The sequence below is a fragment of the Nematolebias whitei genome, chromosome 1, assembly GCF_014905685.2.
Source record: "Nematolebias whitei isolate Nwh7 chromosome 1, NemWhi1, whole genome shotgun sequence".
Lineage (NCBI taxonomy): Eukaryota > Metazoa > Chordata > Actinopteri > Cyprinodontiformes > Rivulidae > Nematolebias > Nematolebias whitei.
This window is the reverse complement of record NC_056498.1, coordinates 13662716-13682911: the sequence shown is the minus strand read 5'-3', so window position 1 is coordinate 13682911 and position 20196 is coordinate 13662716. Positions and strand designations below refer to the sequence as shown.

The 20196-nt window shown below is 39.1% G+C and overlaps 2 protein-coding genes across 2 annotated transcripts in view; one reads left to right on the top strand and one right to left on the bottom strand.

Annotated features, from left to right (window-relative positions):
* The window catches only part of LOC119414734 (neurexin-2), a 1264057-nt gene that overhangs the window by 137854 nt on the left and 1106007 nt on the right, over nucleotides 1–20196 (bottom strand). The window lies entirely within an intron of this gene.
* rela (v-rel avian reticuloendotheliosis viral oncogene homolog A) overlaps nucleotides 1–20196 on the top strand; it is a gene marked incomplete at its 5' end in the record, with an annotated part of 31097 nt that overhangs the window by 1604 nt on the left and 9297 nt on the right. The window contains 3 exon segments of the mRNA XM_037675153.1: nucleotides 8590–8681; nucleotides 11790–11924; nucleotides 15297–15401. Coding sequence (XP_037531081.1) covers nucleotides 8590–8681; nucleotides 11790–11924; nucleotides 15297–15401 — 332 coding nt within the window.

Sequence of the window (20196 nt, the reverse complement as noted above, 5' to 3'; positions counted from 1 at the left end):
ATCATGATGTCATGTTGAGTGACACCACGACATCATCATGACACCATGACATCATCATGACATCATCACAACACCATGACACTCATGGTGTCATGATGATGCCATGGTGTCATCACTCATCATGACACCATGGCATCATCATGACACTATGACACTCACCATGACATCATCATGACATCATCATGACACCACGACTCATGGTGTCATGATGAGGTCATGGTGTCACTCATCATGACACCATGACATCATCATGACACCACAACACTCATGGTGTCATGATGATGTCATGAGTTTATGACATCTGCTCCTTTCTGTTTACTCAATTTTTTAAGTGCAAATTTAGGATTTGAATAACATTTATTATAAATAAATAAACATATAAAAATGAGTTTATAAATATATTTGTTGTATTTATAATATTTATAAAATATTTACTTTTTTTTTACAAATTAATTTATAAAAATAATTTTATGAACATAAATGTATAAAAATATGTAATAAAAATTATGTTTATAAAAATAAATGTATAAAAATAAGTTTACAAATGTAATGTAATGGAAATTCGACAAACAGTAGCACAATTTTCCTCTGGCACCCTGTTTGTCAACAGTATCGGTGGCGGTGGTTTTTTAACCCGGGCCTCAACCGATACGGTTTGGTTTCGATTTGATGAACTCCCATTATAGTTTTGGCAAAAGTTTTTTACGTCGGATGCCCCTCCTGACACAACCCTCACCATTTACCCGGGCTTGGGACCGGCACAAGAGATACACTGGCTTGTGCACCCTAGTGGCTGGTTTAAAAGGAGTTTAGTAAAATAATTGCATACAATTTTTTTTTACAAATTAATGTTTAAAATTACATTTATAATTTGTTTTTTTATAAATGAATTTATAAAAATAAATATACAATTTTTTATGAAAATAAATGTATAAAAATATACAAAACTATATTTATAAAAATGTATAATAATAAGTATAAATATAAATGTATATTTTTCAAAATAAAAATAAGTATATAAAAAGAAATGTACAAAATAAAGAAATAAAGATATGGGGTCAGGCGTTCTGTTGTCCCTAAAGCCTTGAGTTATTTTCATTCACCTGACCAAGACTTTGTTGGTCAAAACCGCTTCCTGTAAGGGTAGAGTGGGTCTTTGAACCGTACTCAGTTTTCTCCGAGTTCGGTTCAAACCAGCCATCTCATAGCTCCGATGTGCCATGTAGGCATACTTTCTCGACCATGAAGGCTGGCGGCGTTCCCACACACCAGAGCAAGGGCGGTTTAACAAAAACGGCTTGCGGCGGATAATCAGCTTTCTTTCAAAGACAGGGTTTTCACAAATGTGCATTTGCTCGTCTCTGTCTTCATCGTCTAAAACAGAAAGTTTTCGATAGCGGGAAAGCAGTTGAAGTCTCTGCGCTTCTCGCCGCGCCCACAAGCCGTTGCGATCTTTGCTGTGAATGAGTCTTTCACGGAGTTCGACAATTATTGTGCTGCAGAAAACATTCAGCGGAGCATCGAAAGCCTGACAGTATTCGTGTATCGGTGCTCCAGTTGGTTCAGACTCACTCCGTGTGGAAATGGGAGAGATTCCTCTCATGCACGCAAACAAATCCTGCCCACGTTCGTTAAGCAGAACCCATCGTCTAGAGAAATCCAAAAAACAAGGTGACATTCGGTTTAAAACGCATTTGGAAAAATTCCTTATGCGGCACCAAATGGCCTTGAAAACAAATCCAAGAAAAACAGCCAAAAGATAAAAACTCATGGCTGAACTCAAATTCAACAAACCTCAAGATACTTGGTATGAAGTATAACGGGTTTACGTAATCTACGAGTACTCAAGAAGAGACGTGAAAGGCACTGTGTTCAAGTCTGAACTGATTCCAAGAAGAATATCTCCCATATATATAAACATTTTGTGCCTTTGATGTGACATCAAGATGGTCATGGCTTTGTGATGTCACTAAGCAACAAGGGTCAGTTAGGTTCTGCCCTGTAAACAGAAGCATGCTTTTTTGTTTTGATGTTGCCTAGCAACAGGAGTGAATGAAGCTCAGCCCTACAAACATTAGCCTAATTTCCTGACATTGATGTTGCTTAGCAACAGGGGTAGCTTAGGCTCCGCCCAGCCTACAAAAAGCACAATTTATTTATATATATATTATATATATATATATATATATATATATATATATATATATATAAATATATAAATATATCAATTCCAATCAAAATATCAAAGCAACTTTATTTGAATACTGTAAATGTTATACGCCAATAAAATTGTAACAGTTTAAAAAAATGAAAGACTGGTGTTATTTGTAGAAACAGAAAAACATATTGCCACATCTGCAGTTATGTATGAAATCTAATCTTAAAATATCATCAGTGGAATCTTAACCATGTGCTTTAATCCTGTGTTAGTTTGGCTGCTCCAAAACGTAACAATAATTAAAAAATAAAATATGGCAAATAGCTCAGGCGAAAATGCTGACCTGTAGAACATTAGAACATTTCTACATTTTTCACTGCTTCAGTAAAGAACTCACCATCAGACACAATCAGAATAAAATAATCTGACCCATACCACACCATGAAGTCACAGTACTACCGCTCTGTCACAAACACCTGAGCTTGTACCTGGTGTACCTGTGTGACCTCTGCTTAGTTCATAGGACCCGTTTGTGTTATCAAATGCAGAAATGTTTCTTAACTGAGGCAGCGAGGACTCCAGCATCTTTGGCACAATGTGGGCATTTTATTTTCCAAACACCGTTGCCACAGCAGGTGCAGGAGAGCAGAGCGTCCGGAGAAGCTCCGAGGTATGGTGCGCTGCAGTTGATGTGTAGTCTGGAGGCACAAACCCTCAGATCCTGATGCTGCAGTCCAGCGATGGCTTCATATGTCTGGCTGGCTGTTTTCTCATCCCCATCTCACAAACAAGAAAAAGTTAATTGTTATAATCTCCTCTAAATATCATTATCCTTTGTTTTTATCTGTAATTTTCAAGTTTTGAGTGTTTGTGTCATGACATACTTGCTTTAAAGTGCAGTGGCCACACATTACTGCCCCATCCTTCTCCAAGGACACCAATGGATTTAGAGGAGCTTCAGACAGGAACTGACTGATTAACCTGAAATGATACAATTACACGTTAATACAGGACTATTTAGTTAGTATTGACGATCGTATGTTTCACTATTGTGGACATCTGCAGGTGTTTACTGACTGTAAGAACAGCCAGATGTTAGATACAGAGTCAGGATGTGCAATATGGCATGAAATTCATATCCCGGCGATATTGTCTATTGTGATGAGAAGCTACACGCGTCAGGGTTTTTTTTTCCCCGGTGTTCTGTCCATTCAGCATACATGTGATGGTATCATACATTTAGTTAATACGCATGCGCGCACATGCACATTTTACAATAAACCTGTGACGTTCATAGGAGCTGTCTAATCATCCTACACTGCAAGATACAACAAAAAGTAAGTTAGTAAATTGTTGTGGTGCAAAGTACACATGGTATTATTGTGTATTTACACAATTTACAGTGTGCAATGCATTTCCTGAACTGTAAGTAAAATGTTTTGGTGACGTTTTGCGTGTAACGTGCACAACTGCAGGTGGAGCGAAAACTCAGTTTGTTTATGTGCGAACAGTGCATGCGACGTTAGTCCGAGCTTTATGAATTCAATTTAAACAATATAAGGACAATATAATCATTCCGCTGCCTTAACTGTTAAGTCAGGGTGTCATACAGCTGTTAAACTGCTAAGTTAGGGCGAACTGAGGCGTTGGGGTGTAATACAGCTGTTCCAAACAAAGTATATGATGATCTGACAGGTTAACTGCTAACTCAGGGTGTCATACAGCTGTTAATAACAAAGTATTGTGATCTGACAGGTTAACTGCTACGTCATGATGTGATATGGCTAATTAAATAGAAGCGTATGGTGATCTCACAGATGTTGCCATCAGTTTACGCTACACGTATGGTGGTCTGACTATGTATGCTGGCCAAACAGAACACGGCAGTAGTCACTTTTTTTTTTTTTTTACCGGCCGGTCGGTCTGTCCACATTCCTACTGTATCTAACATTTGACTGGGATGTTTGCTATGACATAAAGTTCATATCCCTGTGATATTTACCGGTAGTATATTGTGATGAGAAATTACACAAAGCTACATACTAACTACGGTCAGCTAGCTTCTCTACTACTTAGCTCTCGAAGAAAACAGACTTTAACACCATTTACACACAGTTTTAAACTAAAAAAAAACGTAACGGTAAATATTGCTTTTTACTTACTTCCACAGATAACTTTTAGCTCGAGGAGATGACACCCTGCCCGGCTCCGACGCTGCGGTGGAGAGGACCCGGGTAGACCGGCGAAGCTCCATCTAGCTCGCTCTGAATTTTGTTGTCGGCCAGCAAGCACAAAAAAACCCGCCAGCACTTCAGCATTAGACCACGGTGTTGTCATTATTGTTTTTGAAATCTTTAAAATAGGTCCAGCTGCTGCTCCAGTCCGAGAAATTGCAAATGGTGGATCGGTGTTTTGAAAAGTTTCTGAAAGATCCATTGACTCCTCCCCATGACCAATCATTGACCGGCAGTGCGCTGATGTCACATCTGGACCCAACAAGAACCAGACCTGGGACCCCAGAGAAGCAGGTCACAAAAATCGTGCGGGTTCCACCGCTGAAGGCACTGTGGAGAAACTATGCCCGAACTAGTTACATAGGAGCCCCAAAAGGCCCTGTGGATAAGGGTCTTTAGTGAACTGTTGAAGCAGCTGACCGGATGGATGAGCACGTTTACAAGCTTTATCTGTTACTGTCAGTCTTTAGTTAGCTTCTGATTTTAGCTAGCTACGTAGATAACATAAATTTACACACTAATATCTTAAAGTTAGCGTTACATGGATTCTAGTTTAATTCACCGCGATGTACGTGTTAAGCTGCAGTAATGTTAACAAACGTAAACTCACCAGCTGAAATCCCACACACAGCTCCGTCCTCGGAGTTCTTTGATGACGTGGAGATAATGAACCAGACCGTTCATGCTCTCTAACACTCACAGACTGACTTTAATGCTGACAGGAGGGGGGAGGCTGCTGTCCTCCTCTCTCCTCACAGAAAAACACGGAGCAACTTTCTGCTCATAAATTGAAGCCGTTCGACAACACGCGCTGCACACGTGAACCCTGTCTGTGGGCGTCACCAGCACCATAGACATACATTATACATAGATTAGGTACGGCAGCTCTATACAGCTCTGGGTGTAAACATGTAGTCTGTTGGTCATATGTCTGAGTTTTACCTGCCTGCGTGCTGAAACCACGTGACACGTTACAGCCAATACCAAAACTTTACACCGAAAAAAGAGTGACGTTTCAATCCATACACCGACCGGTGCAGTTCGGTGGGTGCTATAAAATAACTTCGGTTCGGTACTCAGCCCTATGTATATGTATACATAAACCCCCACCATCTGTTCCCAAAACAGGTCTCTCTTGAAAATGAGTCCTCGTGACTCAGTGAGACTACCTGTATAAATAAAGGTTAAATAAATTATTACCATGGTAAATTTAACTAAATATTTGATCAAATGTGAAAAATAAATTGTAATAAACCCTATAGATATAATCCCTTTGAAGGAAATAGTCATTTTAAAGTAGTGATCTGTCAGTGCGGCAAATAAAAATTTTAATTTTTAAGGTATTTTGTACTGTGCAAAGGACTACCCGTGTTATAATATTTTAAAATATATCTGGCAACCTAATTGAAAAGACTGAAGTGACATAAAAGTTAACTACAGAAAAGTTGTTCAAAATCAGTCTTCCATCAAAATACTATTGGTTTTGCCGATGCAAATGGAGCAGGTTTTTCTTACATCTTGAACAATTCATTAGAGAACATTTTTTGTATTTTTCAGACGGTACACTCTTTTTACATGAAAGTCTTTTATAAGTGATCAATAAGCAGAAATAAGCTCTCAAATGTGTGGCCTTTTATCGGGTGGTGGGGGTGGATTGCTGCTCTACACCTCATCTCTCGGTGTCATAAACAGTTTTAGTCAAAATATTTGTATTTGCTTTATGTCTGCATGGTAGGAATATGACACGCCATCACTCTGGGGCAGCTGAGAGGGACGTTGCATTGCTGTCATCATATCGTGGAAAGCACTGTTCCGTGTCATGTAATAAAACTGGGCACCTTTGCAGAAAGCTGAAGAAGAAATGTACATTCTGGAACACAAAGGAAATTGCAGTTTCATATCAACACAAGGCTGCATTTCTTCCTAACCCAAGAAGGAAGTACATGAGTAAAACATTAACAGAATAACTGATGGTCTTCATGTACAAAGTGTGTAAGCACAAAGACATGGCATGCGCCGTTTTCCATATTAAATTCAAATGAATCGGCAATGAAATGACCAAGGAACTGTATGCGTGTTGTGAAAAACACGTGTAGATGCAGCTCCATGACACCTTCATGGCTGGTGTACACGTTTCTACAGGTTTTGGTTTACTGGTTAGGGTATGCTGGAAAGCTGATAATGATGTGAAAACTAGAGCCCAACCGATATGGAAATTCTGGCTATCACCAATATGGTGAAAGCCATATTGGTGATTAGCCATATTACTCCTCTTCCCAATATTGGGAAGAGGAGTTACCACAAATAACAGATATAATGGCTGAAAATTTGTGAGCTCTGTCCACCCCCAAGAATCTTAAGAAAACAACGAGTGGAGCGGGGCTTGTTTATTTAGCACAGCTGTTAGCAACCGTGAAGCTATGCAAATCAGATCCACTCTATAACTAGTCCCACTCTAGGTTTCCAAGTGATGCTCTGGTCATAAAAGCAGTTTTCCTAACGTGTGTTCATATTTTCTATTCCTCCACTATTCACCATAAAGTTATCAAGTGTGTTACAAAAATATAAATTCACTGTTTACAGTCGGTTACTTATGGTGAAGGTCCAATTAGTGTTGACCGCAGCAGTTTTTTTTTCTTTGCAGAGAAGTAAAGATTTCAGACAAACAATGCATTTCATTGAGGATGACAAAGATAATGTTACTAACACTGATATATTGTACCTCTGTGTAAGTTTGACAAGACAATAGCCTATGCTAAACGTTAGCTTACTAACCTGAGAGGCGCGTTGCTAATGACAAGTGGGTTGGAGGATTGAAGAGAATTTATTATTGTTGATTTATTTTACAGGTCAGTAAAAATAAATTTACCATGCTCTGTTCAACAAAAATATACTACACGGTACTGTTCCCTGCTTCGTCTGTGCTGAAAGTGAAAGTTAAGTGAAGGGCCATGACTTGAAAGTTGTCTTCATGCACCTCTGCTGGATACATTGTACAATTATGGCTGTTTCCAGCATTTTAGAGGTGGAAAATTAGGAGTGTATATTGGCGGATAATGGGACAATTATCACAGATACCCATAGGTCGCCAAACACATATATTGGCCTAAAATATCGGCCCTACCGATATATCGGTTGGGCTCTAATGAAAACAGTTATTGTACACACCAGACACATGATACACAATAATACATTCATCTTTTATCCAAGCTATGCCAGCCATATTGGATAGATGTATCGATCACAAATGCAACTAATTAACTTTGAACTTGCATTTCATAAAATCCCATCTCATTCCATGTGACTTTTGTTCGTGCAGAGGAGAATCATGTGCGAGGGAATAATTGCATATATAAATGGAGACGTGTCACGGAAAGTGTCCACTGTGTCTGCATTCCTCAAGATGTACAAAGAAACTTGGATTCATGCATGCACACAGTCTTATAAATCTATACATTTTTTTTGAAAGTTTGTGGTTTTAAGAATCTGCCATGTTTTAGTAGGAAATCAGCACAATTCTTTGTAAAAAAGGCTCCCGTTGAGTCTATTTTTGTTTCAAAGTCCAGTTTTACTGTACATAGGTGTCCTGGATAAAAGAGGCAACACAGTTTCACTTGTACATCAGAAGTGCAATCATCTGGGTTCAACTGTGTAACATCGGAAACTAAAATTACATAATTAAATCAGTGTTCCTGGCTAGGTTGTTCTTTGTTTGTGTTGTCTGTTAGTAGAGTGATGAAATCCAAACAAACGGTACAAAGTGAGCACAGCCACTGGCTACATTAGGCATTTGTTTTGTCTTTATTAAAAGGATAGTGGGATGATGGACTGGTTTATTAAATAAATAATTATTACAGATTCACAGAATGTCCCAATAAACAATATGCACATTACCGGTAAAGTTGTTCAAGCAAGAGATTTTTCTTTTAAATATAATTTATTTTAATACTGACCTTTGATATACAGAAAAATTTAGGTTGGTTTAGCAGAAGTATCAGAAGTGGATGTGTAAAAAGTTAAAAACGTTGGTAAATGTAGCAATTTGTAAACTGGAAGCTGTTTGTGGCCTCAAATATATTAGTTTCAGTTTTATTTTTTGTGTTTTGTTTTTAAATTTTATATCATGTAAAAAGTTCAACTGTACCAGTTTGGTTAGTTAATGAAACTTAAGTTTCAAGTTTCTGTGTTTGCTTTCAGTTTTCAGAACCTGGGCATACAGTGCGTGAAGAAGAAGGATGTGAATGAGGCCATCACTTGTAGACTGCAGACCAGTAACAACCCCTTCAATAGTAAGTGCTGGGGTTTTTTTTTCACGCTGTCATTGAGTCAAAGGTTTGTATTAACTGAGTCCTAAGCTTAAGACTGGAAGTTAATAAATCAGGTCTCTCTTGTAAATGAGTCCCTGAGGCTCAGTGGGATTAACCTGTCTAAATAAAGTTTGAATGAAAAAAAAAGGTTGGTGTTGATGTAGAGAACATTTCACTGAAAAAATGGAAAAGCCTACAATTGCAAAGTCAATAAAAGAACTAAACTTTTGAAGTTCATATGAAATTTTGCATTTCTTTTTAAGGTTGCCAATGCATAAACATGACTAATCTGCCATTAATCTTCAGTTACTATTGTGCCCCGTTGCAGAGCAAAAAAATGAGAATTGGAAATGCCCTCTGTCGATCGTCTATGCATATTTTGATTGTGATAAGTTGAAAAATAAGAGAGGTACTGACTTCCATTTTAGATTTTGGGTGCATCTAGGTGTAAGAAAGATTCCTTTTAAAATTTGGGTGGCCACGTCAAAGTTCAAGATGGCCACCACCATATATATATGCAAAGCTATCATTTAAGAAACTATGCTTTCTAGTTTTTATATCGCTTAAAAGTAGTTTCATCAAATAATTGCGGTGGCTGGTGCAATGACTGGATTAATCTATGGTGGCCAAGGCCACCATTGGCCACCCTATGGCTTCATTGTTGCACCTGATGGTGGATGAAAGTGCTCTCTTTTTTTGACAAGGTCTGCACCACCTTGAACAAGAAAAATAAAACCATTTCTTAGACATGTCCCTGTAGGCTAAAACCTCCACCTCCTAAGCTAGTTTTCCTTCTGGTGCCCATTGAGTCAAGAAATAGGTCCTTGACCCGGAGCGATCTATTCTTACAAACTCCCACTTTAATATGTTCTGTTCATCTTTGATACTGTAGTTCTCTTCAGCTTTAGAGTTTCTTTTCTTTTGTCTTTTTTTCTGTAATTTTGTCCCGTTAGTAACTTTTAACAGATTAAAATCCAATTCTTGCCTCAAAACAACGTCTTTCGTATCGATATGATATTACTGTTCTTATACACAGTGTACCTCCTACCCACTTGAGTATCTTGCACCAAAAACATTAAGATTTTCTTAAACACCCTGTTCAATTCCAGTCCAGAAAAACCCTCATCTTGAAAACGGCAAACATTCACGACTCAAATCCCTCAGTGATGGGGGTTATTGGTGTACCGATTGTCCTTTGTGATTCACTACTTTTTCCACAGCTTTGGAAAAACCTATGCACACAAAAATGACATCAAAACATTTAGCACAATTGGGAATTGTGTTTTACGATTTTTGGTAGCTGTACATCACAGACTAAAATAAAACAAATTGGTGAAAATCTTCCTTATATACAACAATGGGATTTGGGTAGGGGTGGCACAGCAAGAAGAGCATCAGGAAAGAAAAAATTCCTTCAACCTCCTTCAAAGGGTAACCCATGGGCGATCCATTTCCAGCCATACAGCCCCTCGTACAGGCAGGAGTCGAGGCTCGACGACTTCACAACCCCAGAAATGTATGGATTAATGTATAATGTTGTATTCTGTTAAAACACAAATGTTTCTACCATCCAGCCCTCATATATTCTAAATTGCTGTAATAGCCATGTTTCTTTCAGTTGCCAACGACTTCCAGAGCTTATTTGAATTAATTACTTTGATTAGCATTACCATGTTGAAGTGGAAACAATCGTAGTGTTTGTCTTTTAATTAATTTAAAACGTTCAGTCAAAAAGAAGGTGTAAAGTCAGGGTCCTGCCTGTCTTCGTTTGAGCTGTGCATTGAGGTCCACTTTCATTGGTTGAACTCCACTAAAATTCCCACCGTTATAGAAGTGCAGTCGTTTTGATTGGACAAACCATTCCAGAACACGCCCACAACGAAACTTTAAATAAGTTGCACACTTTCAGCTCGCTCTTATTTTTACTCCTAATTTAATTTTTCTCTTATTTTTTCTTTATTTATTTTTGTCTCTGGTTTTTGTTCGTCACGTTTCACCTTCATCAAAGTTCCTTTGTGCCAGTTTTCTTCATCATTAGTCACAATTTTTCCAAGTTATCTCCTCCATCGGAAACACTGGTTTGATTCAGGCACAGCTAGAAGAACAATAGTCAGTCAGAACTTTTCCAGTAACTCTGGGCGTTCATAAACAGTTCCTCTGGCTGAGACCTCCAGACTCCACCACCAGGATCCAGCCAGTGGACTCGCCACCGAGGAACCCTGCAGTTACTGTTTGGACCAGAGGAGGAAAACCCCCAGCCCAATCTAGGAGGTACCCAAGAGAACTCCATCCTTTGGAACCCTTCATCACTTCACAGGTCACATGACCCTCCAGTACCTGCTGCAGAACCTTCTTGGACATCTCCCTGTAGGCTAAAACCTCTACCTCCTTAGTTGGTGTTCCTTCTTCTGTCTTTTGAGTCAAGAAATAGGTCCTTGACCCAGAGCTATCTATTCTTATACTTGAATATGTTCTGTTCAGATGTAGAGTTTCTTTTCTTTTGGTCATCATTTTGGGTTAAATTTTTTTCCCTTAAGCCTCTTAACAGGTTAAAATCCAATTTTTGCCTCAAAGCAACACCTTTCTTATCGATATATTATGTTTTTGTTTACTTCAAGTTTTTACATTAGGATCACTTCTGAACACCTTTCACTATCCAGATCCTCCAGAACTTGTTATATTCTTGTCAGTAAACATCACGTAAACAGTGTTGTGTGTGTGTTTTAGTGTACATGTACTTTATTTATCTCCTGAGTTCTCCACCTCTGACTGCACTTTGGGTTCATCTACCAGCAGAGCATGCCGTATCGGGCTCATGTATTAGATGAATAACGCTGGTATTTCAGGCAGTAGCTGCATTGGCACCCTTCAAAATGGCTTTAGTAATTTTCTGCTTACAGCATTAGTATTGTAGTACTAGTTTGCTGTCCTACTTCATACTGTTTTTGTACAGAGTAGCCTAAAAATGAACCCGTTTGCCCGAAACAAGCGTTTATTTATCCAACGTTTGACAGGATACGGTGCCTAATCAGACTGCCGGGCTGTAAGATTGCTCTCTCCACCCTTTTCCTTTCTCTGTTTTGCTTGCAGTTCCTGAGCCCAAGGTGTGGGAGGAAGAGTTTGACCTGAACTCAGTGCGGCTCTGCTTCCAGGCCTCCATCACTTTGCCTGCGGGGGAGTTGTTTCCTCTGGAGCCCCTCGTGTCGCAGCCCATCTTTGACAACAGTGAGTTGGACTCAGATCAGACGTGAAGGGGTTTTTTCAGACATAAGTGGATGATATGTTTTACTTTCCCAAATGCCAAGTTTCCTCTTTTGAATGGGAAGAATTAGGGAAAATTAAAATTGGGATTAGAGAAATAAGCTTTAGGGAAGGTAACTGGCTATCCCATCTTCATTGTGACCTGTTGCAAAAACAAAGGCAGGCAATAATGTTTTTGTCTGTCTGTCATCAAAGTGTCTCATGAACTGACAAAATAAAAAAATTAACTCAAAGGATTCACTGTAAAAGGCCTTATATCTAGAATGGATTATTTATTAAGTCAATCTGACAAGATGGCTGCCACAGTCATATGACATTAAAGATGTCTATATTTCTGTCGCTCTTAAAAATATTGATCTAAAATTAGGTGTGGTAGAAGTAGGCCTGTCACGATAAGAAATTTTGCTGGGCGATTAATTGTCTCAGAAATTATTGCGATAAACAATAATATTGTTTAAAATTTGACAATAATTAGTTATTATTGTCAAATTTAAGAAGAAATGTTGGTTAATTTTTGAGTGTAGTGCCTTTTTTTGACCACTGGATGGCAGCATAAGACAGTTTGAACTAAAGGATGGATGGTGAGGGAGCGAGCGAGCAGCATGTCTCTTTAAGAAAAATGAGAGGGAGGCTCCTTGACGTGACATGGGCTGTTTCTCCTTACTGTTTTTTGGTTCTCAAAATGGCGGACGCTCGGTGTGGTTTGAGCTCTTTAGCATAACATTTTTCACACAAAGCTTTTAATTAAAAAAAATCAGTAAACAAGTTCTCAGCTTCTTTTTGCAGAGAAAAACAACTTTTTAGACGAAGGCACGGGTTTCAATCATGAATTTTGGAGCTTCGACAAGACGGAGGTTTCTTTCCTGAGGTCGGCCTGTTAGCTTAGCTCGTAGCTTAGCTTCCCAGCGTAGCTGCTTTTAACGATCCAAAAACGTGATTTTGGACGGTTAAAACAGATTTTAAAGAGAAAGTGTGGGGTCAGTGAAGAGCACAGGAGTTGAGCCTTTTGTCATCCAGTGTCTTCAGTAGAAAGAGAGAGACATGAAGAAACGATAAATCTGATATCATGTGATTAATTGATCGCGACAGGCCTGGGTCGTAGCTGAGAGTCTGAGCGTGACGTTTGAGCACAGTGACATTTTCAAAGTTGGACAAAACGGCTTCAGCTCCGTCCTTTAACAGAAAACGATCTTAATCTAAAGTCTTTATTTACCACCATAAAACATTCTGCTGTCTGTTAGTGAAGTGAATCTAGGACGCGCTTTCAAAGATATTGCTTCTTGGAAACCGTGCGTCCGACACGCTTCCTTTTTCTGGTTCGCTGCGAGTTGAATAAGCTGCACAGACGCCAGGGAGGTGGATTCTGTGACGGAAATCTCACCAATCTGCTGAGACGTGAGCTTCACTGCAAGATAAAAAAATTATTAAAAAAAAAATGGATGATAAGAAAAGACAACTGTCAGTGTAAACTCTGAGCAGCAACAGCTAAACAAAACACTAACTTTACATTTTCTGTGACCTTCCACCCCTCAGACAATCTTTGTTCCTCTTTATTTATTAAGTTTTCTCATCAGCCTGTAGATATTTACTAGAATCCACCTTTGAATTCACCACATCCTTTTTTAACATTTTCCTCTTCCGTAGCTAAAATCTGTCTGTAATGCAAACGTTTATTGTACCTTATTTTTTGCTGTATAAATCGCGTTTTTTTGCATGATTTGCATGCCCTGCGACTTATCCGCCGAAACAACATATTTATGGATTTTTCCCACATTTATAAACCAATTTTTGGCTGAGATATGGCTGTTTTCATTCATTCTGACTGAAAATATTAAACACTACCATTTTCAGCTGCTAGATGGCAGTCGAGTAGTATGGCATGCTGTTGTATTGTGTAATAGGTAAAAGTGGCTATTAATGACACATTCAGCTTGCCTTAGTCTGCCCCCTTCGTCTGCTTGGAGCAACGTCAAATCAGCTTCATTTCGCTGCGCTGCCCCGGCAAAATGCAGCTGATTTGACCATTAAAGTGCATTTATTAAGTAAAAGTTCAACCGAGACACGCCTTTACTATAACGTCGAGCAAACACATAATTGTTTTAGGTGCTTATCTGGTTAAATCTTTAAGAAATGGACAACGAGTCGTCCCTTTTCGCGTTCATGTTTCTGCGTATCGGCTTTTGAAATGCAGTTGATTTGATCGTCAAAGTGTATTTATTAAGTAAAAGTTCAACTGAGACACACCTTTACTATAATTTTGAGTGAACAAATAATTGTTTTTAAGTGTTAATCTTGTTAAATTCTTGTTAAAGTCCTCCCGTGCACGCTCCCACGGCTGCCATTTGGCATCCAATCGATTTTTGGCACAACACCAGCCCACATTTCCGGGTTGTCAGCGGTGATGTGTAACAAACGCAACGCATAATAGATTTGACGTATATGGCGAAGCTACGTATTTATGGATTTGTCCACTTTATTAGACATATTTGGGCTGATGCGACTTTTAGGGCGGTGCGGCGTGTACGGTGGAAAATACGGTAATCACATTTGTGTGTTAATGTGAATCCTGAGGAACCGCCTAGAAAGGCAGCTACCTATGTCTTACTCTGCTGTCAACTTTAATGCAGCCCGAACTACAACTTGTACTCCCACAAATGTTATATCAAAACAACCGGCTTGGCACCGTGATGCATGCTACTACTTTTATTGGTGTTTTGAGTTACCATGGCGACGTAATTTGCAAACAAAGGCACCGTTTTTCTCATTGAAAAACACTGACAGAGCTCTGAAGAGCCTCCAACAGATACAGAGAGGTCACATGACCTAGAGTGGAGAGGTCTCTGAACAAAACACTCATTAACTTTTGGAGCCATTTTGGATCAAGATGGCTGCCACAGCTACCTCAGAAAACTCAAAATTGACTAACTCATTCTTTGAGATGAAATTTGACATGACTGTAGCTGAGAGCGGGTTGTTATACATTCCTGATGCAAATTAAAAATCCAAGATGGCCGCCTTAGGTAAACGAGATATGATAACTCAGCTATATTTAAAGATATTGAGCTGAAATTTGGGGGTATTGGTAGCTGAGGACGATCCTTAATATACTGAAATCCAAGATGGCCACCTGAACTAAAAAGAAAAAAAATATTATAACTCATTGATTTTTTTTTACCATATAGAGCTGACATTTGGTGTGGTGGTAGCTGAGAGCGAACCCCAACATGTATTGCTATCAAATCAAACTTTTCACATGGCAGTCTCCATCAAAGTTTCTCCAGGAACTTTCTACTTTCATTGTTGTATTTGTTCATAAAAGCTTCTCTCGTCTTCCAGGAGCCCCGAACACAGCCGAGCTGAAGATCTGCAGAGTCAACCGCAACTCGGGCAGCTGCAAAGGAGGCGACGAGATCTTCCTGCTGTGTGACAAAGTCCAAAAAGGTGATGTCTGCATGAAAATGCATCGCACGCCTCTGAACTCTCACTTTCACGCTGAACATAAATAGAACTCTGAAGTGACTGAGCAGATGTGAAGCTCGTGAGGAGGAGAAGGTGAAAAGTGTTCACGCCCACAGGAAACCAGGGTCTGTTATCTCTGCAGGAAGTTCTTTGTAAACAGAAGCATGAGGCTCACAGCAGCTGCTGCTGTAAGGTCCCCACTGACACACGCCTGAAGAAGGACGTCAAATGAAAGGACATGTTTAGCCATAATAAAGAGGGTTTTTGTTTAAAAGTTATAAACAATATCTGACCTGCTGCAGATAGCTCTTTGAAACAACCTCAGTTTAAAGAAACTAAATTTAAACGGTTAAAATGTTGTTTCGATTTAAGATTTTACAGCAGTTCGTAGAAATACAGCAAATCTTTTTACCTCCAAGGATTTAACGTTAAAAAATTTTAAGCCAGAATACTTTGATTTTCGGGATTCTTATGCGGTCTGGACAAAAAAAAATCAGCTTTAAAAAAGGGTTTTAATGCAATATGCAGAATAATTCAAAACATATATTTAACAAGGACAAAAATTTATTAAAACAGAATATTAACATGAGAGATGAGCTTACTGGGATTAAAAACACTGCAATTACCGTAGTTTCCACCGTATAAGTCGCATCAGTCCAAATATGTCTAAAAAAGTGGAAAAATCCATAAATATGTCGCTTCGCCGTATACGTGGCATCTATTATACGTCGCCGCTGACAACTCAAAAATGTGGACCGAACCCGGAAATGTGGACCAGTGTTGTGCCAAAAATCGATGAGCTGCCAAATGGCGGATGCGGGAGCGTTCACGGGAGGACTTTAACAAGAATTTAACAAGATTAACACTTAAAAACAGTTATTTGTTTGCTCGAAATTATAGTAAAGATGTGTCTCGGTCTAACTTTTGCATAATAAATGCACTTTGACGGTCAAATAAGCTGTATTTCAAAACCAATTTGCGGAAGCGGCAGGCACGCGCAAAGGGACGAACCTCCTCATTTCTTTGAAAACCAACAAGATAAACACATAAAACATTTCTTTGTTTGCTCAAATGTGTCTCAGTCTAACGTTTGCTTAATAAAAGGACTTCAGTGTTTCCCCTAGTTAGCTTGCCTTGGCGGGGTGCTCGATTTTTGCTGATGGGGAGGACGGAGACATGTCTGAGTGCAGCTTGTACTAACAGTTTTTGAGCAGGGACGGGGGTCATTCATCATGAGGGAAGAGGCAATGTGAGTGCTGCCTTTGGCTTTTTAGCTAGAGAGCCTGTATTTTGTGCTGCTAGCTTAGTGAAATGTGTGTGCGGGGGGGGGGGGGGAGGGGCAAGTTCAGTTTGGTAGGCGGGGTGCTCAGTTCTGTTGACGGGGTGGGGCACCCCGCCTGTATAATGGTAGGGGGAACACTGGACTTTAACGATCAAATCAGCTGCATTTCAAAAGTATTCTCTGCCTCGGTGCTCTGGGATCACAAAGGGAGGAACAAAAAGAAGGAATGCTGCTGGTTTCTTTGAAATTTAACAAGATAACCACGTAAAAACAATTATTTGTTTGCTTGAAATCATAGTAAAGGGGCGTCTCAGTTGAACTTTAACTTAATAAATGCACTTTAATAGTCAAATTAGCTGCATTTCACAGTGGCGATGCAGCTGGTTTGACGGTTCCAAGCAGCGAGCAGAACGAAGGTGGGAGGCTGTGGCCGGCCGATTGTGTCATTAAAAGCTGGTGAAGATTCTCAGTCATCCAGGACATGATAAATTCAAAAAAGTTCAAGACAAAAACAAAGTATAAAGTATAATATATAAAGCCCAGTTGTTTTTGTCTTGAACTTTTTTGAATTTGTCATCATAGCCAATTTTACCTATTAAATGATACAACGACATGCCTTACTGCTACTACTACTCTGCTCCCATCTAGTGGCTAAAAGTGGTACTGTTCTTTTTTGTTTTTGTTTTTTCAATCAAAATGAATGAAAACGGTCATATCTCAGCCAAAAATTGGTTTATAAATATGGGAAAAAAAACATAAATATGTCGCTTTGGCCTATAAGTCACAGTGCAGGTAAATTATGCCCCCAAAAAACCCCTGCGATTTAAAGGCTGAAAAGTACGTTAGAGGGATTAGTGGATTTCAGAGGAAACTGAACCTGCATTATGTTTTAGATATTACACAGACAGTGGTATTTCAACACAGAGCAGCGTAGCAATATCAAAGTCAAAGTTTATTTGTTGTTCGCACCACTACGTTGTAATGCATATATGTATTATATATTACACATATGTATTGCACTTAATAAAAAGGGGGCGACACAGTAATGCTGTTGGTAGAGCTGCCACCTCTCAGCGAGCAGGTCGTCGGTTCAAATCCCGGCTGGGGTCTTTCTGGGTGGAGTTTGCATGTTCTCTCCGTGCATGTGTGGGTTTTCTCCAGGTACTCCAGTTTCCTCCCACAGTCCAAAAACATGCATGTTAGACTGATTGGTAACTCTAAATTGTCTCTAGGTGTGAGTGACAGAGTGAATGGTTGTTTGTCTCGTTTGTCTCTATGTGGCCCTGTGATGGACTGGAGACCTGTCCAGGGTGTAAGATGGATGGATGGACTGATTGACTGATTGATGGATGGATGGATTCATTGATGGAATGATGCATGGATGGATAGATGGATGCTATGTGCTTCATAAGGGAGTAAATGAGATTTAAGTACTTTCCAGGTCTAGATATGTACAGAAAATAAAAACAGTGAAAAATATTAATGTTCTCATTGAAATGCATTTGTAAAAGTAAAATATTTGGAAGTTGAGGGTATGTTTTACATTAACTTCAAACAAAAAATGAACATAATCACATCATTGTCCTTTCTGTTTTCTATATGAAGAAAGTTCCCAACTTTCAGAGATACTACCTCTACTACGACTATTATTAATATTCTTAATAATAATAGACAGGAGAGGATAATAAATAATCTTTAACTCAACAGCCCAGATTCAGTCATCTTTTTTTCTTTTACAAACTTAAGGATAATAATAAAATAAAAGATGATCTTGCACAACATTTAACACATTTGAGGAGTATAATTACACATCTGTAAGACTTGCATCAGTTCTTAAAGCAGATAGCATTTTTGCAGGAAGTGATCCAGGCTGCGCTGGACGTGCTACAGCTAGCTGCTCCTGCATGAAATTCTTCAGATTAAAGCTGTTTTAAGATGGCAGCCATAAGCCTGTCGCAATAAACAATAAATCAATTAATCGCATGATAAAAGAAAATTATCAACTTCATTTTCATTTATCGGCTTTATTGTTTCTTCGTGTCTCTCTCTTTCTACTGAAGACACTGGATGATTAAAAAGCTCAACTCTGGTGTTCTTCACTGACCCCTCCCTTTCTATTTTCTCTTTAAAATCTGTTTTACTCGTCCAAAATCGTGTTTTTGGATCGTTAAAAGCAGCTAAGCTGAGAAGCTAAGCTACGAACTAAGCTAACAGGCCGACCTCGGGGAAAAACCTCCGAAGCTCCAAAATTCACGATTGAAACTCGTGCCTTCGTCTAAAAAGTTGTTTTTCTCTGCAAAAAGAAGCTGAGAACGTGTTTACTGATTTTTTATTAAAAGCTTTGTGTGAAACATACTATGCTAAAGAGCTCAAATCACACCGAGCGTCCGCCATTTTAAGAACCGAAAAACAGGAACGAGAGACAGCCCATGTCATGTCAAGGGGCCTCCCTCCCATTTTTCTTAAAGCAACACACTGCTCGCTCCCTCACTATCCATCCTTGGGTTCAAACGGTTTTATACTGCCATCCAGTGGTCGACAAAAGGTACTACATGCAAAACAAATTAACCAAGATTTTTTCTTAAATTTGACAATAATTACTAATTATTATCAAATTTCAAACATTATTGTTGTTTATCGCAATAATTTATGAGACAATTAATCGTCCAGCAAAATTTGTTATCGTGACAGGCCTAGGCAGCGTCCACTTCCTCCTTTGTATTTGTGATAAATGGTTCATAACTTTACCACAGAACACCATTTAATGATACTGTTGCTTCAGTGACCTACTTATCTCTGTCTTTTAGCTTTAATTCAGGCCAAGCACCTCAATCTGATTTAAAACCTTTTGATGTCTTTGTTTAAACAAGCTGAAGAATTAAAAAATAGATAAAAAAAACAATTAAGTTGCCTCCATCTTCAGTCACAAGTAATAATGTAGGGCATCGGGTGTGGCCAGTACTTATCTGTATCTGTAGTTGGGTCACAGAGGGAACAGATCCTGGGGAGAAACACAGAAATCCCTTCATCTCCCCATCAACACTCTCCAACACCCCTAAAATGTTCCCAAGCCAGAAAGGATACATAATCCCTTCAGTGAGTTCTGGGTCTCCCAGGAAATCTTTCCAGTGGGACGTTCCCAGAAACACTTCAAAGGGAGGAGTCCACGACATGGTGCAGTACCTCACTACTATAGGTGAGAGTTACAACGTAGAAAGACTAGAAAGTCCAGAGCTTTGCCTTTCGACTCAACTCTTTCTTCACTACGACTCACTGAAGCAACGCCCTCATTACTGAGGTTGAGGCCCCAATCCGTCAATCCATCTCAGAGTCAGAGTCAGAGTTTCTTTATTGTCATTCGCACCTCATGTGGTACATGTGGTGGAGCGAAATTATGTACACGGGGTCCCAGTTACATCCAACAATAAAATGTATAAGAAAAACAGTAATAACATCTAAGATATGAACTAAGAAAAACATCAACTAAATATACAC